Source organism: Petromyzon marinus, chromosome 5 (assembly GCF_048934315.1).
Source record: "Petromyzon marinus isolate PM22_M1 ecotype Great Lakes invasive population chromosome 5, UKy_Petmar_22M1.pri1.0, whole genome shotgun sequence".
Lineage (NCBI taxonomy): Eukaryota > Metazoa > Chordata > Hyperoartia > Petromyzontiformes > Petromyzontidae > Petromyzon > Petromyzon marinus.
This window is the reverse complement of record NC_133671.1, coordinates 9,145,390-9,172,196: the sequence shown is the minus strand read 5'-3', so window position 1 is coordinate 9,172,196 and position 26,807 is coordinate 9,145,390. Positions and strand designations below refer to the sequence as shown.

The following is a 26,807-nucleotide window of genomic DNA, read 5'->3' as shown; positions in this document are numbered from 1 at the left end:
CGTAAAAAAACAAAAAACGTCTTCTGGAAGATTAAAGGGCACACTAACCAAAGAGCGGAGTGCGTCTTCCGGAAGAGGTAGAGCAATTAAAAAAACAGCAAATAAGACTTCTGGAATTCATATTCTTTGGGTCTTTTGGGTAAATCTTGACGGTAAAGTCACGTAGATGGGTTCAAAATAATAAAATGAACAAAAAACTTTGATGTTTCGATCGCAACACGAGCGATCATCATCAGCAGGAAAAAGGGGAAAGCTACTGAAGACAAGCTGCTTTTAAAGGTTTAAAATGGGTATAGCCCAAGTGTCAGAACGAAGTGGGCGGGGCTAGTGAGCGGAGGTGGTTATGTTCACGTGAGAAATTAACATGTAGGTAAGCCATAAAATCTGTGTGGCCAGCTGACAAGGGCAATGCCACGGTTATCATGGACAAAACCACATACAGTAACAACATTCAGGACCTATTTAATGATGGTAGCTACACAAAAATGTAAAGAAATCCCACCAACAGCCTAACAGTTAGTATCATCACCGAATCGGTGATGATACTAACAGCATCATCACCGATTCGGCTTCATTAATTGAACAAACCAAACGGGTTTCCTTAAAACCCTCTGCTGCTAGACCACCCAAATTGTATGGCTTACCATTGTCTCCACCATTGACTCACCCACCTAGAAACTGGCCCGGTTTCTGTCTGAGACCTCAGAACCATTCACTGGTAAGACCACCACAGCTGTACTTAACTCAGCCCACTTGGTATCCTTAATTCAGGACATCTCACTCGTTAGTTTCAATGTACTTTATTTGTTCACCAAAGTTCCTATGCTCTACACCATTGCAATCATTGAACATTTGGTTCAACAAGGATTAAATGCTGATGTAGCGGCCCTGGTGAAACACTGCCTCACCAACACATACTTCACCTGGAATGGAACATTTTATAAACAAGTTGAAGGCACCCAATGGGTTCTCCCTTATCTCCGGTTGTAGCCAATGTTTTCATGGAAAAATCTGAGACAAATGCTATCCAGGCATCCACTTTATGTACGTCCTTGTTGAAGAGGTACGTAGATGACATGTTCGTCATCTGGCCACATGGCCGACCAGCTCTGAATCAGTTCCTCAACCACATTAATTCCATACACCCAGCCATAAAATTCACCATGGAGGTGGAAAAGGATCAAAAGCTACCATCGAAAAGAGACCAGATGGCTCAATGGGACTCTGTCTATAGGAAAGCAATCCATACTGATGCCTACCTAAAACCTGACTCCCACCACAATCCATCCCAGAATAATTCCCTCATCACAACTCTACACCATAGAGCTCGATGTATCTCCAACCATCATCACCGAGCCAGTGAACTGAAACATGTGCACCAAGCTCTCAAGATGAATGGATATTCGGACCACACAATCCGTACAGCTATCACTCCAACCGTCGGGAAAGATCCATCTGAGGACTGTTGGATATATAAGGCTTTTCCAAAATTTATATTAACAAGAATATTTGCCGTCATATATATTTTTTTGGGGACAAAAAATAATTAATAAAACACGTAAGCCAGTCGCAGCAGGAAAACCAGATGTCGATCATAAAGAAAGCCATACATAAATAATGAAATAATACACTCTCGAAGGAGGATGTCAACAGCTATCTGCGAAGATCTCCAGCTGAATAAGTGTTTGATGTGCCCTAAGAAAGGGTCACGCAGAGGGAAGCCACCAGGAGGGTAGACACATGGACGCTAACGATTTCAACCATTTTTCTCCCTTATTTGCCATTAAAACAACGTTAAAATTTTAAATGCAATAACCGGAATAAGCTAAAATGAGCGATCCTCACGCTCACTCCAATTAAGACCAGGCCACCAGATACATCAGTGAATCATCACCCAATTATTAATTCGATATCAAATGATTTTCACCTTTAATACTAAGGTTAAAACACAAGCTTGGGGACAGAAGTACCGAGTCACGTCAAAGGTTATCGTGAAGGAATGAGGCAAACGGGCAAACTTACGAAACGAGTTTAAACAATATCCCAAGCAACCCCGACTGCCTTTGTCTCTCCCGCAACGCGGGAGAGCAAGAATTTAACACCATAGCGAGAGAATGTATTATCAGTGCTGGCCATCTGCTGCGTATTCGCTGGGCTTAAGGAGAAACACACAAGCACCCACCCCGCTACGCAGGCGGTAAGAATCCCTGAGAAGCTGCACTGCTGCCATCTGCGAACGGAGTTTAATTAAATAAATTTACTGTACATGGTGTCACACAAACCTTAATGCTAACGTGATTTATCTTAAATTACAGTATATCTAGGCGTTACATAACCTTACAGAACCAAGGGATATGGATTCCAACAATCAAGAAACGGACCTCTTAAACTCAGGATAAACATCTTTATTATAAAATAAATAATAACTTCATCGTAACAACGCAAACCTGGGTATAACCCGAGAGGTGCGTCGGGAGGACGGAGTTACAAATCACGAGCCTTGGTGAACATAAGACCAAATGGTATTTGAGAAACATTAAACCGAAAGCAGCCAGAGAGAGGTACTCCCGACCGCCTTTGTCTCTCCCGCAGAGCGCGAGAAAGGAATTTCACGCCAGAACAAAGGGATTATTATCACAAGGGCCATCTGCACACACACACACGGGACTTAATAATGGCCCCACCCCACAACGCAACCACGAGCAGACAAGTCACTGGCTGCAAAGCCAGGCGAGCAAACTTTAAGTTAAAGAAATCGCAATACATTTATATGATGATAAGACACACAGAATGACGAAAATTAATAAAACTGAATAAGAGCCAAGATAACGGGGTGGATAAAACTGGTTGAATATAAAATCGAAATGATATTTGAGCGATGTTAACTCAAGTTATAGAGAGATAGAAAGATCCCAGCCACCTTTGTCTCTCCCCACAACACGTGATAAAATATGCATACGCTCGAGAGGGCATCTTCACTTGAAAATAAAATCAAATACCCTGAATCACAGGCAGGATCATAACTGTGTATGGTACGATACCAACTGTGATGAGGAATGTTAAACTTTAAAAACTAACCATTTCTTTGTACGTCGGAAACTTGCACAAGGGGGGGAACCCGCCCCTCCCTCCGGATAGACAGCGTAGACATACAGACGCCTTCGAGATGAATCGAAGCGTCTGTTTCCCTTGATGTTTTATGGCTTGAGGAAGACCCGAACAGAACCATGTCATAACTGACACACGCAAACATACACACTGACACACGAACCCCCACCACCGACACACAACCAGATCAAAGGTAGCTCCGCCTCGTGAGGAGGAGCTAAGAGGAGAGATTTTGGCATAAAAATAGAGCGCTCCATCATTGAATTCAACTCATCAGCCCGCGGGGCCAGCTCAACAGAAGACTCATCTCAGCAGAAGACCAGCTCAACTCATCTGAGCAGAAGACCAGCTCAACTCATCTCAGCAGAAGACCAACTCAACTCATCTCAGCAGAAGACCAGCTCAACTCATCTCAGCAGAAGACCAGCTCAACTCATCTCAGCAGAAGACCAGCTCAACTCATCTCAGCAGAAGACCAGCTCAACTCATCTCAGCAGAAGACCAGCTCAACTCATCTCAGCAGAAGGCCAACTCAACTCATCTCAGCAGAAGACCAGCTCAACTCATCTCAGCAGAAGACCAGCTCAACTCATCTCAGCAGAAGACCAGCTCAACTCATCTCAGCAGAAGACCAGCTCAACTCATCTCAGCAGAAGACCAGCTCAACTCATCTCAGCAGAAGACCAGCTCAACTCATCTCAGCAGAAGACCAGCTCAACTCATCTCAGCAGAAGACCAGCTCAACTCATCTCAGCATAAGACCAGCTCAACTCATCTCAGCAGAAGACCAACTCAACTCATCTCAGCAGAAGACCAGCCACCACCGACGCCGGAGACGCCTCTACAAACTCGCCAAATTGGCGACACGCTGCCCGCTGTTGGCGGCCAGCGCCACCGCGAGCGAATCGTGAGCCTGCAATCTACAACCGCGCCGACGACGGCGCACCAGCGTGCCAGCTGGTCGCAGACGTACTGCGAGCATGATCTACCGACGGAGGGGGCGCCCACGGCAAGCAACTTCATCAATAACCGCGCCGCTGCGAGCTACGAGCTCCTAGCGCCATCTACCGGACGGGTCATCGCAACTACAACAACGTATCAACCTGTCAACTCGTCAACCGACGTCAGCCGAGTCCGAACCAACAATTGAAAGGAGAATTAACTAATACCTATGATGCACACTGCCCCGCACTACACGACAAACCAGACGTCTGCTTGACGCAAAGAATCGATTCCGAACATTGCCCTACTCTTTCATCATTCATACCACTCAACACACACACGGGTCATTAACAAAAGCCTAGAACCTCAAGTCAGTAAACCATCCGTGACTGTGAGAGCATCGCAACGACCGAGTGAACAATCCGTCGTTTATAAGAGTGTTCGTAATTTTCCTCGTTAATATTTTGTTGGGGCTATATTTCTAATCGCATAAGTTACCAACTGATCCATCAATACGGACTAATTCTTGGCACCTTCACCACGGAGCGCCGCTCACGGGGGGGGGGGGGGGGGGGGGGGGTGAATAGCGTGTTCAACCGGTTTCCCTGTCAGGGATCCGGACACAATTAATAAAAAGATTGGTCAAAGATAAGAATCTCAAAGGAAAACATTGCGTGGATATGGTCACTTGGGAGTATTTGAGTCGTTCGTTTTTTTATTGCATAATCTTGCTGGTATCCATGAACGAACATGACGAAAATATGAACGCATATTTGTGCCTTTCGGAATAATAATGGTTTGAGTGTCTTTTCATATGTCATTGAGTTGCATAATAATCAATCGTCCTACTGGTTAACAACGTGACAAGAATGTGCATTAAGGGTCGCGTATGATCAATGACCGAGTGCTGTGTTGTGTAACAATTCAACCATACGAATTAGCATATGGTAGAGTTAAGGGTTTGGTAGAATAGTATGCATGTTTTAATATCTCTCTCAACAACCGATTAATTGCGTTACGCGTCGGGAATTAACCACAGGTGCCGTTATCGAAGTGAAACAACGCAATCGTGATGGTTACCGTGTTAATGCTGTGTTGAAATTCTGAGATTGAGAGTTCTCATATTATCCAAAAATTAAAGTTTAGCTTGAAAATAAATTGATTACAGCAGAAAGGTTGTGTGTTATTCTTTCCGTGATTCTGCATAATAATTGTTCTGCGATTGAGATCTGAACTCTGGGGGACCTATCATAAGTACACTAACACACATAATCAATAAACGTTAAACAACGGAGCCGAGTTAACTCTCTCTCGTTCATGCTCACAGCACCTACAGAACTGCATACGATTAATTGCGTTATTCCAATTAATAACCAACCTTCGTCACCGAGGCTGGACCTAATGATCATAACGACCTGCATTATCATAACCACACCCACTCGCACAGACTAAATAAGATTATCTCTCGAATTAGCATAATGTATGTGCATAATTACACTAATTAACTTAATTTAGAATAAATTATGCACATTTTAAATTTAATTAAATTTCCATTATTTACATCAAATTTTTATAACCTACATATACAACAGGACCCAATCAAGATCATCACCTTGCCATACATAGCAAGAGTCACCAAAAAGATTTCCAATATCATTAGCAAACACAAGATCCAGGTTCGATTTAACACAGTACATAACATTTGTGATCTGATCCCATCTGTGAAGGATAGGATCCCTGACATGCAATATCCTTGCGTTTACAAATGAAGCTGTGTCTGCGGCAGTAGTTAAATTGGGGAAACTAAGCGACATGTCTCGGACCGTGTTCATGAGCATAAGGCAGATTTGAAATACGGGAGGACCAACACTTCAGCCATGGCTGATCATTGTTGTAATGCGGTTGGCTTACACGAAATGGATTTCTCATAGACGAAGACACTTTGTAAGCCCACTGGCTATCAACACAGATTCGTTCATGAAGCCATCCATATATACAGACACAATTTCAACCGAGAGGATGGGTACAAACTCAGCAATCATTGGAAGGATGTCATCATCCAGTTTAAGTCATAACTGGCTGTGAGGTTTCGATCTTGTCACCTGCCGATGTTAGTTATATTTTTACTAATGATGGGACATGCAATACGATTCTTGCGGTGTCTCCCCTGCATTGGGCGTACCAAAAAGTCCTCCAGGACTTTACATTAACATGTTAATTTATCACATTAACATAACCACCTCCGCTCACCAGCCTCGCCGTGGCTGCTGCTCTCCGAATTTGCATGAACATGTTAATTTCTCACGTTAACATAACCATCTCCTTTTAATACCCCGCCCACTTCATTCTGACACTTCGGCTATTCCCATTTTAAACCTTTAAAAAAACATATCACATTTCGATTGCAACACAAGCAATCGTCATCAGGTGAAAAATATAGCAGGGAGAGCTGCTGAGGCAGGAAAGAATATGTCGGGAGTGCTGCAAAGGCCGGGAGTTATACAGATTTTAGATGGGCGTAGCCCAAGGGTCAGTGGGCGGGGCTAGAGATTAAATTTGTATGTAAATGTAAGATCGGGTAAATCTTGACAAACGAAGCTGTGGGGGTGGCCATTGTATTGTGAGAGATTAGCATGTCAATGTAAGAAATTTGTCATCAGTAGCTTCCCCCCTTTTTCCTCCTGATGACGATCGCTTGTGTTGTGATCGAAACGTCAAAGTTTTTTGTTTATTTTATTATTTCGAACCTATCTACGTGACTTTACCGAAAGACCAAAATAATATGAATTCCTGCAGTCACGGAAGCTTTAAGTCAAGATGTAAGACTTCTGGAAGATGAAGATGGCCGGTAACCAAAGACATACTCTTTGGTTCTTTCGGTAAAGTCACGTAGGTACAAATAACAATAAAGTTAATCAAATCACGACGTTTCGGAGGCAACACAAGCTTCCGTCATCGGTAATTTTGCTGTGCTAGTTACACCTGATGACGGAAGCTTGTGTTGCCTCCGAAACGTCGTGATTTGATTAACATTATTTTTACCGAAAGGACCAAAGAGTATGTGGATCATTGCAGTCAGGAAAACTTCAAATCTAGAGGTAACCAAAGAGCAGAGCGCTTCTTCCAGAAGTGGTAGAGGTAACTTAAAAAAAACACAAAGACGTCTTCTGGAAGATGAAGAAGCACGGTCACCAAAGAGAGCAGAGTGCTTCTTCCGGAAGAGGTAGAGGTAACTTAAAAAAAACCCAAAGACGTCTTCTGGAAGATGAAGAAGCACGGTCACCAAAGAGAGCAGAGCGCTTCTTCCGGAAGAGGTAACTTTAAAAAAAAACCCAAAGACGTCTTCTGGAAGATAAAGAAGCACGGTCACCAAAGAGAGCAGAGCTCTTCTTCCGGAAGAGGTAGAGGTAACTTAAAAAACACAAAGACGTCCTCTGGAAGATGAGGAGGCACGCGAACCGAAGTAAAGAGAGACTTCATCTCTCTCCATCTCCCTCTCCATCTCTCCATCTCGCTCACTTCCTCTTCAGGAAGAGGCAGGCGTGTTAAGAGAACGAAAAGCTCGACCGATAAAATCGATCGCGTTGCGAGCTGCTGCCCCCTCGCGGCTCCGCGGCGGCGATGGACGCGATCAGGGACGGATGGTTCACGGAGACGAGCAGCCTGTGGCCGGGCCAGGCGCTCTCGCTACAGGTCGAGGAGGTCCTGCACAGCGCCCGCTCCAAGTACCAGGACATCCTCGTCTTCAGGAGGTGCGTGCCCCTGGGTTGCGTGCGTGGATGCGTGACCGGCTCGGGAGAGGGGGGTGGTGGCGAGTGTCCCCGGTTTAACGCGGCGCGGCCTAGCGGTTCGCCGGTGCTCGGATAGATTTCCCGCCGGCCGAGGGGGCCTCCCACGCCGGCCGTGCCGGAGCGCGATACCGGCCCCCCCCACCCCCCCCCCCCCCACAAAACTCTGTTGTTACTTTCTCCTCTCCGCCCTGCCAAACTAACTCGACCCCATCGTAAAATCACCCCGCAATGCTCCCGATCTCGCAAGCTCAGCGGGGTTGTTTTGTTTTTATCCCGGGTTAGCACTTTGACGAGTGAGCGGCACGCCCCGCACGCCAGGCGCGGCTGTCAGGCGCGGCCGTTGTGGACGGCAAAGGGCAGTGCAGAAGCAGCAGCAGCAGTAAAAAACAAAACAAGATAATCTATTGTTGTCAAGTGCCCGCTATGCTGCCCTATTATATACCATGCCTGTGCCTTTAGCCCGCGCACGACCGGCTCGGTGAAGTATGGTCAAATAACCCCCACGACCAGCAAGTACGTGCGTGTACATACGGAGTGAAACGTACTCCCCCCTCCCCTTTTAAAAAATAAAATAAAGTTACGACCTAATGGAGAGGGGGTTTGAGGGGTTACGTGGCAAAGGATGCGTGGCACTGCTACAGCAGCAGCGAGCCACAGGGATGAGGCTCCCGAAACGTGGCGATGAATGTGAATGCCAACAGCACCAATTGATATAGGAAATAGGTTTTACCCCTTTTAAGTGGCACAAAAACTGACGCCTTTATTCAAGGCATCATGTTTGTCTGCTCGCGGTCGTGCGATGTGGAGTTGTGATCGGCGGACGGACGCGCGAGGCTTGTCCGTGAAGGCAGTGAAGGTCGTGAAATTTTTTTTAAAAAAGGTGGAAGGGAAATTAAAGTTCAGTTAAACGTGGGGGAGAGAGGAGAAGAGGAGGCTGGGTTGAGAGCTCGACATGCCGTTGTTTTTTATACTGTAGAAGTCTCACAGTGAGAGTAGACACGCTACCGATTTGTAACAAGTGTTGAACGGTACAATTTAATTAAAAAAAACCTCGTTACCCATTTGCGTTTCAAACGTACACGCGACTGTAGGAGTTCCTCTCGTCTTGTTTCCACGTATATATAAGGTGCAGTATCAAACATTTCGGCGATGTTACGCATATAACTAATTCTAGACCCATCTAGGCACCCCCTCCCCGCCCTGGCCCCATTCAGCATCATGTCGCCACGTGTTTGTCAGTGGCGTCTTCATCATGTCCCCACTCCCCTCTCGCCACCAAGCCTCGTGCCAAGCCGGGCTGGGAGCCAGAGCGTGGACACTAGTATAACTACTGTAGTTGTCTTTAACCCAAGGCCGTAGCCATGGAGTCAACATTGGGGTGGGGTGGGGGGGCAAATCTTCCAGGGGGTCTGGGGGACCCCCCCCCCTCCCAGAAAAATAAATAAATCTAAATTTGAAAACTCATTTCATGCCTAAAATATTTAGAGAATTCACTAATACACGGGATGGGTTTTTTATTTTTACCGTAATGTCTAATAGTGTTATTGTATTACATTGCTCTGTTTTTTTACCTTTTATTGTTTCATCGTATGTAATGTGTAGAGATTAGGGATTAATAAAGTACAACCATAACCACAATCATATCAACAGAAATCTATTTTATAGCAATATATTGGGGGGGGGGGCATTTTGAGCATATTTAAATATTGGGGGGGGGGGGGGTGTCCCCCCTCAATATATATTATAATTACGGCCTTCCTTTAACCTGTTTTTTTTTATATCTCACTGTGTGGACTGGCTGTAGAGAAGTTTTTGTTTCTCTCCGAATTCTTTTGGTTTGCTACGCGGGTGATCCCGTTTAACCAGTTGCCCGGCTTATTTTACAAGGGGGGGGGGGGGGGGAGAGTCCGTGCTGCGTAAAGCACCGCAAGCAAAGTAAAAGCGTTTCTGCTGCAGAGAAGGACGAGTACGGGGCCTTAAGGAATATTGCACAACTAAGAATGTTTTATAGTTGCATCCTATACGCTGCGTTTGGTGGAATTTAATCTGTAGACTGAACTAAATTTAGTATGACGTTACAGTGAGTAGAGACTTGAGTTGAAAAAAGAACAGGTATGTGAACTGTCTTGAAGAATATCAGAGATAACGCAGTATATCGTATTGCTATAATCAGTGATAATTGGCTGTAAATTACCCACGAAAGCCCGGATAATTAAAGTAATTTTTGGATCAAGTATGCTAATGAGTGCTTAGCATCTGGAGGAACCGTAGATTCCGGGAAAAAAAAACCACGAACACGAGGGAATTACGCTCGAAGGTCTGCACCAGTAGGTTTATGAACCCAGTTGCAGTGCTTGCTGACCATGTCAGCCCAACGTGTTTGAGAGTTTAACGAATCTACTCTTGGGACCAATCCTAGCCTGTGCTGGATCACAGGCTGCCCTACCATGAGTATAGAGAAAGAGTCTGCAGACGGTGTCTGACAGTATTGTCTGTAGATAAGAGACTTTGGATATTGCTGCAATCAATGATCTCTGCTGCCCACCAAGTAGCCACAATGGCACAGTTAAAATCCCATATTCCTCTGACAGGCAAATGCTAACACTTAGTCCGCAGACACTGGAGTGTTAAGACGGTGTCTAATACTAGTCTGGATATACTGTAATCTCTCTAACAATATAATCTGTAGATACTTGAGACTTTGGACAGTGTCTAACTGGAGTCTATGGACGGAATACGCATAATTAATCTTAAGTGGTGGTGGGGCTGGTTCCTCTGCGTTGTCAATGCCACAATACGAGTTTTCACTCACTGCTGGAATTAATCTGAATCACAGTCGTGTTATTAATAAGTAATGTGAGCAACCGGTTCTGTGGGACTGTCAGCTATGCACATGGCGTGCTTAAAATGCACCGCATTACGCAACTGCCAGGCTTGCCTGCTGTTCATTACATTTTAAAAAAAGCACACGACTCGATGCCAAGTGTGTGCATTCAAAATGTATATTGCTGACAATAATAGGAGTCAACAAATTAGGGTGGGGTGCTGGGTGGAAGGTGCCAATTTATGTTCGGTGCCCTAAAGCCAGTCTTGGAAATTCCACGTACTTGTGGCAGATACCAGGCTATACATTTGTCCAGAACAGTATGCATAATATTGAGTGTGTGCCTCCTTTACTATTTAAAAGAAGCAGACAAAAACATTCAAAACAAACTTATCCTGCAGACTAAAGAGAAAACATATAGTCAACTTGTGTTAAGGATGGTCGTGTTACATTTTTACTTATGAAATATATACAGTATAATTAAAACGATTAATATAGAAACAATAGATGTTTTGGTTGACGTAGGCGAGTGTGGCTTTTCTGGCGGAACAGTGATTATGTTTGACCTGACAGCGATAAGCAACACAATTATAGTTAATTGTCGTGTTGATAGTGGAGCTTGTGGAGTGGTGGATAATTGGGTAGTGATGGTTGTCTGTGCTCCGATATTAAGAGGGTGACTGCCTATGGCGACAAAATGTAGTGACGGTTGACTTCGTGTAGCGACGGTTGACTGGAACAATCTTGCGTTGTTGCCCTCAGTAAGTCGTATGGGACGGTGCTGGTTCTCGACGGCTGCATCCAGTGCACGGAGCGCGATGAGTTCGCCTACCAGGAGATGATCGCTCTTCTGCCCCTCAACTCGCACCCTGACCCCAAGCGGGTACGTTTACACACAGAGACACATCCCCCGTGATGCCTTTACAGACTGCAAGAGTGAGTGCTGTTCACGAGCACCTACGAAGGCCGGCACGGTACGCGAGGGAGTGGGTGGCCTACACCATGCCCAGCCGCCTTTGCCTCCTCCGTAGCATTGTTTACACACCGCACCAGGTATTTATTTGAGGCTGAGTCGACGTAGGGGAGGCCCAGGACCGGTTCAGATAATTGTCAGTGGTGTTGGCCGTGAGCGGGATTCGAACTCTGGTCGCTGGGTTCGTAGCATGTTAACCGCTACACCACCGCTCCCCTCGCACACACATGTACGCGCGTGCACAGCCAAACACAGATCCGCCAAAGAGCCTTTCAGTTGCTCTGGCAAGTGCTGTTAGTGAGCACCTATAAAAGCTAACACCATGTACGGGTTGTGTGGCTAGCGTCATGCTTCCAGTCATACTCATTCACATACCGGCACATGATGCACATGCATTCACAAAGACAAATATTACCTGTACAGCCTTAATTGCACACCTAATTAAGTCTCTTGCCAAGTACAAGAGGATAATGTGGCCACTACCATGCCTGGCAGCCTGTCTCCCCAGAGCTGTTTTCACACTGCACCAGGTACAATTTTAAGGTTGATTCGATTGTGGGTTTCCTAAGAACCTGTATTTATATCTGTTTCCACTGACATCATCTGAGGCTAGGAATCAAACTCGGGTCGCCGGGTTCGTAGTGCAGTACGATAACCACTATGCCACCGCTACCCGCAATACGTGTACATACACACCTTTGAGTTACTAGCCTAGTCTCAGTCATACCAAGAGACTGGAACTCTGGATCTCAACTGTGCTATCTAATTTCTCTCACATGGCCATTATGAGTGTTCTAAACTAAAACTAAACTCAATAATGTTTTTATTTTACCAGGTAAGGCACACTGAGCTATATAGCCATTTTTTTAAAGTAACCTGGCCACAAACTATAGCTCAACGAAGTGGCTTATGTGAAAATGTATAGCAGCCAAACACTCTATACGCATGTTTTTAAATGTGGAGGGAAAAACCGGAGGACGTGGAGAAAAATCCACGCGACCACTGGGAGAACATGTAAACTCCAAATATACAGGTGTCAGGGTCGAGATCGAACCCACGACCTCCTGTATACCAGGCGAGGTAGTTAACATCTTCTAGCCACCGTGGTGCCCCCTTATTATAACATGCAGCCTCTCTGACACAGCCTCTTGCACGACGTGACAGGTGCTGATCATCGGAGGAGGCGATGGCGGAGTTCTGCGTGAGGTCATCAAACACCCAGCTGTTGAGTCTGTGGTGCAGTGCGAGATTGACGAGGTAATGCACGCACACAATAAACACGCGTATAATCAAAGACTTGGATCCCTCGTGTAACCTACACAGACTGTTGCGGCAATTGCTGTTAGTGACCACATATGAAGGCCAACATGGCACATGAGGGGATGGGTGGTCACCACCATGCCCAGCTGCCTTTATCTCCCCAGTGGTGGTAATTACACATCGCACCAGGTATTCGTTTCAAAATGAGTCCATCTAGGGACGTTATCACTTCACCCAGGTAGACACAAGTAGCACACAGACGCATGTGTGTGTGTGTGAATTGCACATCCATGTGCATAAGCAGATCTTTATTCATGTACTTGTGTGTGTGTGGTTGCATGTGCATGCCTGTGCTTGTGCAGGAGGTGATTGAAGTGAGCAAGCGCTTCCTTCCGGGCATGAGCTTGGGCTTTGCGAGCCCCAAGCTATCGCTACACGTGGGCGATGGCTTCAAGTTCATGAAGGAGAACAAGGACTCATTTGACGTCATTATCACCGACTCCAGTGACCCCATCGGTGCCTATGCACGCACACACCATCACCACCCACAGCGCTGGCGCAGTCAGTCACTGACAGTCATCGATAAGGTCGTTGATGCCCCTGCCAACACTGATAGTCGCTGACAGCAGATGCATCGATAAAAAAAAATGTATGGTCACTTGTGGCACTGTAAGCGCCGACACAGTAACTTGCAGTTATCGACGGAGTAACTCTGTTATTGACGCATCAACTGACATGACCAGACCCATCACTGACACAGGCAGATAGAAAGTAGGAAATGTATGCAACGGGTGAGGGATAATGATTGGAGTTAGAAGTGCAGTTATAGATAAGATATTGGATATGAAGGAGGTGCAAATGTGTGTGTGCATGTTTGTTTTGTATGTGTCTCCGCATTTACAGTGTGTGTGTGTCAGTTTGTGCGTACCTATGGGGAGTGTAATACAGTGATTCATGCAATCTACTATTAACACAGCGGCCTGAGTGTGATTCCCGGCCATAGCTAACAGTAGCAACTAGTATCAGAACCGGTCCTGGGCCTCTCCTAAGTCGATTCCTCTTCAAATGAGTACGTCACACAGAGTGTAAACATCAGCATCGGGGAAACAGGCAGCCGGGGACCCCCTTGTGTGCTGTTGCCAGCCTTCATAGGCGCTCACTAACAGCATGTGCCCCAACAGTCTATTAACGGCTATATGGGGGATCTTTGTGTGTGTATCTTAATGTTTCTTTGTGTGCACCTTCCCACTTTTGACTCAGGCCCAGCTGAGTCACTGTTTCAGGAGAGCTACTTCCAGCTGATGAAGACGGCGCTAAAGGAGGGCGGCATCTTGTGCACACAGGGTGCATACGCACGCACACACGCATGTGCACGCGTTCATACACATGCAACGCACAAAGGCAAAGATCCCCCTTGTGACCTACGCACCCTGCGTGCATGGTCAAGACGGTCGGCATGTGCTAACTAGGGGATAAGTGTTGAGTTCTGGAACAGAACAGTTTATACAGTCTTGTGTGTACAGAGTTCTGGGGCTTTCCCTCAACCCCATGGTCTTGTCACAAAAAACACATGCACTATTTTAAATATTGCGGTAGACAAAATTCAAGTTGTAAGAAAATAAGACATTCATGATCTATTGTCCTGGGTTTTCCGATCACCACTGAAGTTTATTCATGCATAACGACATCACAATAGGGCTTCACACTTGCTACCACAAAGAACAGCAGCTCAATTGGCAAGTTGTAAATTGTCCTAAACTCCATAACTGCATCCCCCTGAGGCTTGCCTTAGGCTCGCTTTTTCTGTCCAAGGCTACAATCCCCAAAGGTGCATATTCGTTGGGCCATCGTCAAATTTTTTGTAACCAACTGCAAAGCGGAATATAGATTTATCCACCATGAGCTTCTTGGCCCTGCCCCTGAGTTCTGAGCTTTCCACTGGCCCATCACTCCAATCCTAGCCAGACACTGCTTACTTGGCCAGATACTCTTCTTACGTATAGCTTTGTGTATAGCAACGTAAAAAAAAATGTATCCAAGTTTTAAAGGCGCGTGACCGCTTCAGGTGAGGCTTGATGAATTGCTGCTGCTGAAGTTGGCAGTGGTTGACAATTTCCCCCCCCCCCCCCCGGTTTGTTCAGTGTCTCTGCAGCCTTCATCTCCGCTTCCGTTTAAGCTTTAGTTGAAGCCCCCCCTGACTGCTGGCTCACCCCTCTGGCTTTAGATATGTTAGGGGTCCTTTCGCTGCAATCCTACGATGTGTGCCACATGCTTGAACACTTCACCCAACAGTGTTGCACTGATTTGGGTTAACACGTCCAGTACCTGCCTGATCAACTGTTCTTCATTTTAGCTGGCACGTGCAGAAATTCAGTACAGCACGATCCCTCCGAAAAACCCTCGCGTATGTTATCCTTCGTACACAATTCCCCATGTAATCCGCATTACTTTTCACAATGACAGTTGGGGGTTATTCTCAATATGTACAGGTACACTGTGAGTGATGTCCTTCAGCTGGCTTTTAGCATATGCTTTGACACACCAAATGCATATGGTTTGACATATACGCCAAATGCACGCGTCTGTTAAATCAATGCAAACACATCGCGCTGCGCTCCCTGCCAGCCATCGCAGCTGTCCCCAACTGGCTGACCCTATCGGTCAATCCCAAACCAATGCAGACGCCATGGGCTGAGGGTCGAGGGTCAGAGACTGCAGGGCACATGGCGACGTGTTCCTGCGGCCCCTTCCCATATACCACTCACAACCGCTCCAGCCGCCGCACCTCCGATTAGCACGGCTGGCTATGCACGGTGCGAAAGAAGTTTAACATACATGCATGCAGATGAGCGACCTTATCACGGGCCACTAGAAGCAAAGTGGAGACAAGGACAGCGGAGGTGCGTGCGTGCGTGGAGCAGGCCACATCGCCACCCCACCACGCACACGCATACAGGCCCGGCAGTGATAGTTGCTCTCGAATGGCATGTGCCCCTGCCACTTGCGAGAGGGTCGTTAACATCTTTATTTTGCATAGCCGCTAACCGCAATGCCATTCGGTGCCATCCACATTAACGTTCTATTGAAAACGATTACCGGTCCCTGTATTTAGGAAACCGGTAATCAGTTAAGCAAGAGGTTGCTTTTTTAGCAACCCTAGTTTATGCAGGCTAACCATGGTGGGGGCGCGTGTGCTCGTGTGCAGGCGAGTGCCAGTGGATCCATCTGCCCCTGATCAAGAAAGTGACCGGGTTCTGCCGCTCCCTCTTCCCCACCGTTGCCTACGCCTACTGCACCATCCCTACATACCCGTGCGGCCAGATCGGTTTCACGCTCTGCTCCAAGAACAAGGTTCGTCAGTTTTTACACGTGCACGATCCGCTGGCTGTTATTACTATTGTTATTATCACGGCGTAGGTTTTTCGCGGTTGTGCTACATAGCTCCCTCACGTATTTATGGATTGTACTACGTTTTGTGCTGCACGGTGTCTGACGCTTCACTACACGTGCTGCGAGCTTTTTCAGGAAACGATTTGGGGCAGCTCGTATTCTCTCTCAGTTATATAAAATTACCGGCTTCTGTTCATCATAAATAACATTGCCTGGTTTACATCGGACATTGGCAGCAGCCAGGAACTTTGCATAATCGAGGGAGAATTTGAGTTGCTCCATTACTTTCTTCAAGAAGCTCCCAACATGTACAGCAAAACATCGGACATCAAGCCAAAAAATACACAGTACACAATCTAAAACACGAGAGAACCGTCATCATTATTATTATTGTCACATTGCGTGGAACCGTGCAACTAGGAGCTACTGCTTTTGCAATGAGCCCACCGCTGGTCAATCATCTAGGTTAATTTGTGGGTAGCAGAGGGTGGTACGCCAAAATCGGTTATGTGCTATGCACCTATGATTATGCCCCATCACCCTCGCTATCCTGCACTGACCAGCGTTGGTGAAGTATGGTCACATAACCCCCATGATCCACGTGGCGTAAGAAAGCCTTCATCCAGCAGTGGATTGAGAAATAGGGCTGTACATGTATTACCATGAGAATGTTACCATAACATTTGTCTGGCTTTAATGCTACTCCTATTTGTGACCCCAATACACTAGTTCTGAAATGGCTCTGACTACTGCCAGTTACTGTGCTATCCTTATCTTTGATGTTAGCACAATCGCTCGTAATGCTTATTATCATTATTGGGCACTGATACGAGCCCTGTTTTTTTACCATAATCATAGTGGTATCTTTGACCCTAGTACTGCCTCTCATTACCTCAGTCTCCAACACTGCCCATATTTATAACACTGGTGTTGTCCTAACATTGTGACCCAATTTTTTACAATGCTCATCATCTGTGACTGTCCCTTATCTCTTCAAGCTTCATGCTATCTCATAACAGCCCCAGACTGACGCTGTTGCAATCTACAACAATGTCCCTTACCTCTAATGCTGCCTATGACTCTAACTCTAATCTTGTCCAAACACTGGCTATTTATAGCAATAATACTACATCTGTCCTTATCTCCAACACTTTCTGCTATCTCTTAACAATGACGCCTTTCTCTAACGCTATTTAAATCTCTAACACTGTCCCTTACCTCTAACCCTGTGCCCTGTCTCCATAACTGCCCCCATCACTAAGCGTAATGTTGTCGCTATGGGTGCGCGGTTGCTAGGATACATGTTTCCGGAATCCACTGCGGGAGTTCACGAACGAGGAGGTGGTGGCTATGAAGCTACGCTACTACAACTCCACGATGCACCGTGCTGCATTCGTCCTACCACAGTTCAGCGCACAGGTGCCTGACAGATGCTATATAGAAGCGCGTATTTGTGTGTATTTACGGCAGAGCGCATGCAGCGGTGTTTTTTTGTTTGTTTAGGGATCGGTAGTGTAGCAGTGAGCACACTGCGCTACGAATCCGGCGACCCGAGTTTGATTCCCGCTTATGGTCAACATCTGATGATTAACTGAACAGGTCCTGGACCCTCCCCTTGGTCAACTCGCCCTGAAATTAGTACCTGGTGCGATGTGTAAATGTCGCCACTAGGAAGAAAAAGGCGGCCGGGAATGGTGTTGGCCACCCACCCCCTCGTGTGCCATACCAGCATTCATAGGTGCTCGCTAACAGCACTTACCCTAACAGTCTGTTCAGGCTATAGGAAGGATGTTTGGCTTGTGTTTCTGTGGGAGACTGTTTTGACTCCCTGGATCTTGTCCTGAAAATGATTTGTGCGGTTTCAAGTGAAACGTCGTATATAATTGCTGAATTTGTTCTTGAAAATTATTTTTCCAAATTTACAATGAGCTGAAACCACAACTTTTCAAGTGAAGTGCTTGTACCTGTGACAATTTTATTTGTTTGACAATGTCAGAAGATCTTATGACAGAAATTTGGCCAAATCATTACGTGGCCTTAACTGAAAATCAAATATGAATTGTAGAATTGGCAGCAAAAAACCTACGTCTTTAGTTGCTTTAATTACTGTTCATCTCCGTCATACAAAATCAACATTTTCAACACGAGTGACATCTGGCCGTTGAACTCTGAACCTAGAGCTGACACGGATGCATGAATGTTTCACAAGAGGCTATGTTGAGCAGCGTGATGCTTGTTTACAAATTCACTGTTCCTCTCCCTTTTTCATTTTGTTTTCCAGGAACTGGGGTTAATGGACTGAAGATGTAGCGACTATGATGATGACCATGATGATGATGACAATGATGACCACGATGATGTTTTAAGTATTTTTTTAAACCGGTTGTAGTGACCTACGAGGACGCTGGTGAGCTGGGTTGTGCTGCTCTTGGTTTCAGTGTGTGCACCTGGTGTCTATGAACCGTGTGAGGGGTGTACATCATGTGTACAAGGTGTGTGTGCGCGCGCGCGCATCTGTGTCTGTTGTTTCTGGGTACAAGGATTGTGCATGTCGTCTACTACGTCCGAGTGTTACGTATTTGTCAAGGTGTGTATTTAATCCGTTCATGTACAAGGTGCGTGTTTTTTACATTGCATTTGTTAAGGTGTGTGTGTGTTTACATTGTGTGCAAGATGTTTGTTTACAAGGCACGTCTATCTGTGTGTGTGCGCATCTGTGTGTGCGTTAACATGGTGTGTGTGTACTGTGCATTTTCAAACTTTACGTTTGCCAAGGGCTGTGTAATGCATGTACTGTGTTCACAAACATCATGTGCTTGTTAAAAGGCATGTGCGTGTGTCTTGAGTGTGTGGTCTAGGTACCAGGATTATTCAAATTAATGGAAAGAAAAATTCTACAGAATAAAACATCAAATTAGAACAAAAAAAATACCTTTATTTAAAACTTAAATTCTCAATAAAGTTTTGTTACATTGCAAACTCTAAACAAACATCTATCTCTTAGGCATGTAATGATTTGTTGATATGACGTAGGGTCACGGGCACACTAATAATTTTTTTCTCATTTGCGTAAATTATCTCATGTTACCTCCAGGCTAATGAAACGAATGAGACAAAATTGGCTCTTGAACTGAATCTTAACCTGAATCATGAACGGTTCGGTGAATTATGGTAGCGAAAGAATTGGATCTCGACGCCGAAATCTGTGCAGTTGTGGTGATATGAGAAGCAACGGGGAGAGTGGGAATACTTGGCCCTTCTAGAGCTCGAATGACGCTGGAGTTTTTAAAACCCATTGCTAATCGCATGGCGATTACCGTGCATGAAAAATGTCACGTGATATTTTTTAAAAAATAAACTATTACTCGTACGCTGTTAAAAAAAGAAACTCGTAGAACAAGGATATAATGAGATAAACTGAATGAGAAGACATTTCAAACCTGAGCATCTGTTTTTACAAGACGTTAATGGTATTGGTGAGCGCCTGTGTGGTGTGTAAACGTGTGCGTGCATCAATGTGAGCTTGTTATAACGTGTGTGCCTGCAAGCGTGTGCGCACGTGTACCTGCGTGTATGTGTTCACATACATCTATTTGAGGGCGTGTCCATGTGTTAGCGAGCATCTAAGCGGCACTCGGCCTGAATAGGTGCCCTTAAACAGAAGTTGTCTCAGTAGTGAAAGGCGTAAGCTCTGGGTGTGTGTGGTGGTATATATATGTGGGGAGTGGTGGCGTAGTGGTTAGTGCGCTGCACTTACGAACCCATCGACCCGAGTTCGATTCCTGCTCATGGCCACCAACACCAGTGGCAGATTAGCTGAACCTGGGATTTTTCCCCTAGGTCGACTCGGCCTCAAATGAGTACCTGGTGCAGTGTATAAATATCGCCATTGGGGAGACAAAGGCGGTCAGGCTTGGTACTGGCCACATCACGTCGTATGCCGTGCCGGCCTTCATAGATGCTCGCTAACAGCACTTGCCCCAAAAGTATGTTAAAGGCTATACGGGGGAGTTTTGTGCGTATTGCCTGCCTGGATGCTGCTTATGTGCGTGCGGAACAATGCCCTTGACGATGTTGGGATGTACTTGGCTGTTGTGGCGATTGGATCTCATGTTGGCTCGCTGAGATGTAGGTAACTCAGCGCTTTCACTGTCTTGGGTGAATAAAGTATATACCATGTCAGCATCATGGAGTCATTCTCTGGTGAATATCGCACCTGCTCTGTTCTTTGGGGCGTGGGGGGGGGGGCGGTGGCGCTGGTTTTCTCATGCATCTCTTAACAGTTATCGATCCCAGGGAGTGAGGCCTGGTTTTGGGCTTGGACCGCGGCGTCACCTGGTAGGCCCACGGGCTATGGGAAGGGTAGGGCCCATGGGCCTGGCCAGGTGGGGTGGAGTTCGGAATCCGGTTATGGGAAGGGTAGGGCCCATGGGCCTGGCCAGGTGGGGTGGAGTTCGGAATCCGGTTTTTCTCGGGCGACTGGTCTCGGAATTATCACTGTAGTTACACACGGTGTACTGACTGTCGGGCGTTAGGCACAGATCACCAAAACTATAGTTATAATGGTGTGTAAAACGAAAAGACAAAAACAGGGGCGGACTTGGCTTTTATCAAAAGCGACGCTGGTATGTTTTTGGAGAATTAATTATTCTTTTAAACAAACTAATAATTAGTTACAATTTTAATAAGTCTTTCATGAATACAAAAAATATATTTAAAATTGCATGAAAATCCACAGCCTACCCAGCGTTACAGACAGCGTACAGTGTCAGGCACATCACTAAAACGAAATGTATAATTGTAGCTCGTCATAAACGCTACCAATGTAGAAAATCATTCGCTTGTTCATCATTGTTACCGCTCTACTACAGCTTTCTCAATGTAATACATAAATGTCGTTACAAATGCAGTACACTACTGAAGTACGAACTAACATAACTATTTTTATTTTACCAGGTGAAGCCCACTGATCTATCAGCTCTTTTTCAGAGGCCACAAATGATAACAAAGTCGTGATAATTTTGTTTTATTTTTATTGTATTATTTCCCTTCTACGTGACTTTACTGAAAGAACCAAGAATATGATAATGTGGCTTATGTGGAAATTGAGAGCAGCCAAATAATCTAAACGCGTGTTAATAATTGTGGAGGGGAAAACCGGAAGACCCAGAGAAAAATCCACAACCACGGGGAAAGAAACGCAAACTCCAAATTTACAGGCATTCGGGTCGGGATTGACCATATGACCTGTATACCAGGCGAGGCAGATAACTCCCCATCGCGGTGCCCATCATATTCACCATCGCAGTTGCTTTTGTATATCATTGTGTATCGTAGTTCATCATCACTTATTGTTCAGTAGTTCATTATCATTCTAGTGGTCATTGTGACCATTGTAGTTCATGTTTATTATTATTGCGCAGTAGTTCATTGTATTGTGTCGTGAGTTAAACTGAGTCGCAGACGCACTTCTTGGGAGGCAACGCATTAAAACCAACACACCGGGTACCACCCTTGACTTGAAGCGTTCGTGGCTGCAGGAATCCCATACTCTTTGGTTCTTTCGGTAAAGTCACGCAGGTATAAAATAAAATAAATCACGACGTTTCGGGCACAACACAAGCGTTCGTCATCAGGCCACAAATGTTGATGACGGACGCTTGTTGTTGCGCCCGAAACGTTGCGAATTATTTGATACCTACGTGACTTTACCGAAAGAACCAAAGAGTAGGGGTACTACCCCTTAACACATTAACAACCTATGGTGGTGGACCACCAGGCTAACTACTCTAATTACACTGGAGTAAGCTACGACGGACCGGACCCTGGGTCCCGGTCCACGTGTTGGTGACTTGTCGGATGTAGAACGGAGATTCTTCAGGATGAACAACAGCAGCCGGTCCCTCTCGGGGACCCGGCTTTTATCCTCTGTGGCGGGGCTGGCTCCGCCCTTAGCCACGACCACCGAGAATCATCTACACACAGCGGTCCCCAACCTTTTTGGCACCAGGGACCGGTTTCGTGGAAGACAATTTTTTCACGGACCGGGGGGGTGGGGAGGGTTCATCATTGGGTATTTCCCCCTTTTCAAAGAAGCTCTCCAGCGACGTTTGTTTGTTACTCATTGTGGCTACTAGGGGTTAGAGCTCGTGGGCTTACCAACACTGAGACTGAGACAAGTGCGCAGTGCGGGAAAGAGGCGCGGATGGAAGTGGTAAATAATAAAATAATGGGGGCGGGCCACGTGCGGACTCACGTGCGGACTCACCGCCCTCACCTCCTGCTGCTGTGCGGCCCGGTTCCTAACAGGCCACGGACCGGTATAGCTCTGCGGCCCGAGGGTTGGTAGCAGGTTCTCGACCCTGACACGTGACCACCCCTAGCCCCCACCTGGGGCCCCTGTGTAGAATGTACCGGTCACGCGTCCTTCGGGGTCAACCAGAGTGCCATGGCCCTTAGTAACCCCATTCCCATGGCCGGCACTCTCACACCCTATCCTGTAGGGGTCGGCACTGCACGCAGAGCGTGGTGTCCTCCAGCACTGCCAGTCAGTGCTCACCGAGCCCCTCTAGGGCCGGTACTGCACCCACGTGTGAGTGGTGCCCGCGACGTTAATACATCCCTGGCCGTGCCTCTAGAGCCGGCACTACACAGTGACATCCGCGATGTCACGACAGTATTGCAGTATCAGCACTATAGTGGATTGCCATCATTCAGTGTGTATAATTATTGTCACCATTATCGTACAGTATTACCATTGTACATTAGTTATTGTAAAGTAGTGAATTATCTTAGCATTATAGTAGATGATCGGTGCTATTTTAGTACATAATGGGTGTTCGAGTACAATTGGCACTGACCACCCATTTAGCCATATGAAAGATGGCAGTGCTGTTCCCGAGCACACATGCCGTGGGGTAGTGTGGTAAGTACCACACGTACCCACGTTTGTCTCGCGCGCTTCGGATGTTATTGAGCTTATTGCTCAATTGGGAGCGTGTTTCCGGCTAAGTTGACCTTTCTGATGCCCATGGCAAAACATCTGTCAAATAAGTGCTTGGGGGGGGGGGGGGGCAGAGGACATCCCCATCACACCAAATGGTGAATTGGAAATGGCTTTTGACTGCCTGGAACGCAGCTCTACAGGGGCCTTGCTCACCATCACGAAGGTCCGTAATGATCGTGAATGGATAGAATGTTAGGGGATGCTGGAAGCGCGAATGAACACCCAAATTTTAGGCCTTGACCAGGTCAATAGAGCAATGGTGTAGTACCTTTTGAAATTCCCAACACCCGCTGTAGCAAATGGAAAGAGAACAACAACAACCATGCAGGACCTCCCCCTGATGTGGAAGGATCCTTACCAACACAATTATGAAGGGGGCAACCAGGGCATCCATCGAGTCCCGCGGAACCCATCCAGTGGCCCAATGTAATGTAAAGCAGCCTGCACACAATCGCCACCATTAGCAACTCACTTGGGAGGTTCTCTGCCCAACATGATCTGGTCTCAGGCTCTCGGATCACTCAAATTTACGAATTTACTTTAGCAGATAAGGCCCACTTAACTATTCGCTCTTTTTCAGAAGCGATCTGGCCACAAATGATGGCTCAACGAAGTGGCTTCTGTGGACATTTATAGCAGCCGGATACTCTAAACGCGTGGTGTTGATTCTAAATGTGGAGGGGAAAACGGGAGGACCCGGAGAAAAATCCACGCGAGCACAGGGTGAACATTCAAACTCCAAAAACACAGAGGTCAGGGTCTGGATCGGGATCGGGATCGGGATCGAACCCACAACCCTCCGGTACACCAGGCGAGGTAGTTAACATCTCGCCACCATGGCATCCGTGCGCACTTCCTCGGCAGATGGTATCACTTGTCTCAATCTACACGTCATCTAAAAAATATGGCTTATGTCAAATAGGAGCTTCTAACGTCTAGTTATGACATCCAGAAATGAATTTTCCAAACTCAATAAAAGCAAAATAATTGTGGGTGCTGTCAAGAGAAAGTCTGTTCATGGAGCGCCACAGTGACACCCTGTGGATGGCTGGCCACATCACAACCTCCCTGCCGCCAACCTCGCGCCTGTCGGCCAACAATCACCCCACTAGCCCTTTGTTAACAGCAAGCTATTCACAGCAAGAACATGCAATGAATTTAACACGTTGGCTTTTCGTAAATGTGTATTTGCTCGCCATCGCATCGATGTGCTAACGTAATAGCTAATTTGGCACGTTTTGTTCACGTGATAAATCTAACGGATGGGATGTGTCATAGTTAGTTAGTTTAGTTCATAGTTCATTTGTTTGGTATAGCCCTGTGAGCCATTCGGCTCTTGAATCGGGTGCAACCGCAACAAACAAAAAACATGAACAAGAAAACATCTTAAAGTGATTATGTGACTGTGCAAACAGAAAATACAGGAAAAAAATATCAAAATATTCCTGAAATAGCACCGTACACCAACGCTGTGTGCAAAAATCCCAGTGGGATGCAAGTCAAATAACAACAACAACAACCACAAGACAACTAAGATTATAGCCATCAGTCTAACTCCGTACTACAATAAACAAAAACATGGCCAAAACAAAAAAAAACTTTTCGAAATCACCAAAATAAAAGCCATAAATCCAATGTAACAGTGATCATAGGGACTGTGACCGAATTTTTAACAATAAACTACATAAATAAATTATAACACCAAAATCTGGAGCCATATTTTAGGCCACTGAATAGCAGTGGCAGCTAGGGTTGTACAACTCCTCTAGAGCAGTTTTGAGTGAAGATCTCATAGGTAGTGATTCAAGTTGCAGTTTATTGGCAATAGCATTCCAGACCCTGGGGGCATCAATAGCAAAGGCCCTTCCTCCAGTTTTTGTACGGCAATAGGGAATGTGAAGCTGGTAAATGAGCGAAGACCTGAGGTCAAATTGGTTCTTTGAAGCAGAGGAGATCCAGTAGGTAGTCTGCGGAATTTTTTGTAAGTACATCGTGAATAAATAAGATCTGGTGCACAAGCCGTCGAACATTAAGAGATGTTAAGTTTGACCCAATGTCGGGTGGTGGTTGGGTTTCACGACACATTTACGCGATCGAACCCAAAAACCTTTATTATAAATGAGACCTGCAATGATTCCACCCCACCAGCAAATGTATTGATCTGTCATGTTTGAGAGTCACGACTCTAGTCAAATCTTTTTTTTCTCGTTTTGCACTCTTGTCTTGTATTTGATTCTGTCGAGATTGTACGGCTTTGTTCAATTTACAAGGGTTACATTATTGCTCTGAATATACATTTTAAAAATAAACTAAGGGGCCGTCCATAAATGACGTCGCGCGATTTTGGACGATTTTTGACCCCCCCCCCCTCGTCACAGACGTCACAAAAAGTCAGACCCCCCTCAAATATGACGTCAGAAAGCTCTGCCCCCCCCCCCCCAAATAAAACATGCTTCAAATCGCTTTAACCTATTGTCAGTGTAGTGCGTATTTAATGTGGCGCTGCACTCTGATGTTGTAGGAGAAAACATTTATTAAAAAGTATATTTAATTAAGTAGAACGTGTTGTCTATATTTATTTAAAGTTACGCATTTTGATGTGACGTCACGTTTCTCACCCCCCTCCCCGCGTCACACATCGTCACAAATGTCTGACTGTCCCCCCCTCCCCTAGGTGACATCATTATGGACGGCCCCCTTATTCGCAACCAGCCTATTTAACAACGGGTTCTCTGCAATCAGTTATTTGCCCAAGACACGTCAGACGATGTTCAGGGTTTTGACATTTCAATGTAAACGCCAAAGGCTTGAACAGCCAAACTAAAGCAAGTTATCAAATATCCTCAAAAGAAGTGGGAGAAAGATCCAAAGCCAGTCCATATTGCCGCCTTATTTGATTCAGATCGGTGGACGGGTATTAGACGGCTCTCGTAAGATGCGATTAGCACGGTTGGCTCCGAACGTTGCGAAAGTAGTACGTATGTAATGACTCTCGGACAACACCAACTTTAGTGGTGTCTTTATTTCTTATTAAGGGCGCTTTTACGCAGATAACTTGGGCCAGGGATGGCATGCAAGTGGCAACGACGCGAAGTAGTTGTACGTATGTAATGACTCTCGGACAACACCAACTTTAGTGGTGTCTTTATTTCTTATTAAGGGCGCTTTTACGCAGATAACTTGGGCCAGGGATGGCATGCAAGTGGCAACGACGCGAAGACAGCGACGACAGTCAACCCCGATCCCACGGCAGCCTCGAACCTTGCCTCTCGCCTCCTTTTATTCCCGGCATGGCCCTCGCTCCGCCCCCAGCCACGCCCCCTTTCTAGAACTCTCTCGCATGTTCCCGAACTTCCCATCTGGTTCCCCCCTTCTCACAACTCGCTCTCTGTTGAGGTCCAACCCTGTAATTACCCCCTCGTGACCACTAGGCCAAGTACTGTTCCTGCACCTGCACTGTCTCCACACACACACTGTCTCTACACATACATACAATCACAATTGTTTAGTGGG

The 26,807-nt window shown here is 46.1% G+C and overlaps 1 protein-coding gene across 1 annotated transcript; it reads left to right on the top strand.

Moving 5' to 3' along the window:
* The first annotated feature begins 7,448 nt into the window (after positions 1 to 7,448).
* Positions 7,449 to 20,473, top strand: SRM (spermidine synthase). The gene is made up of 8 exons (XM_032946893.2): positions 7,449 to 7,802; positions 11,428 to 11,548; positions 12,803 to 12,895; positions 13,261 to 13,414; positions 14,159 to 14,242; positions 16,104 to 16,249; positions 17,585 to 17,707; positions 18,570 to 20,473. The coding sequence occupies exons 1-8, from the start codon at positions 7,672 to 7,674 to the stop codon at positions 18,588 to 18,590; spliced, it is 873 nt and encodes a 290-aa protein (XP_032802784.1). The 5' UTR covers positions 7,449 to 7,671; the 3' UTR covers positions 18,591 to 20,473.
* The last annotated feature ends 6,334 nt before the right edge of the window (positions 20,474 to 26,807 follow it).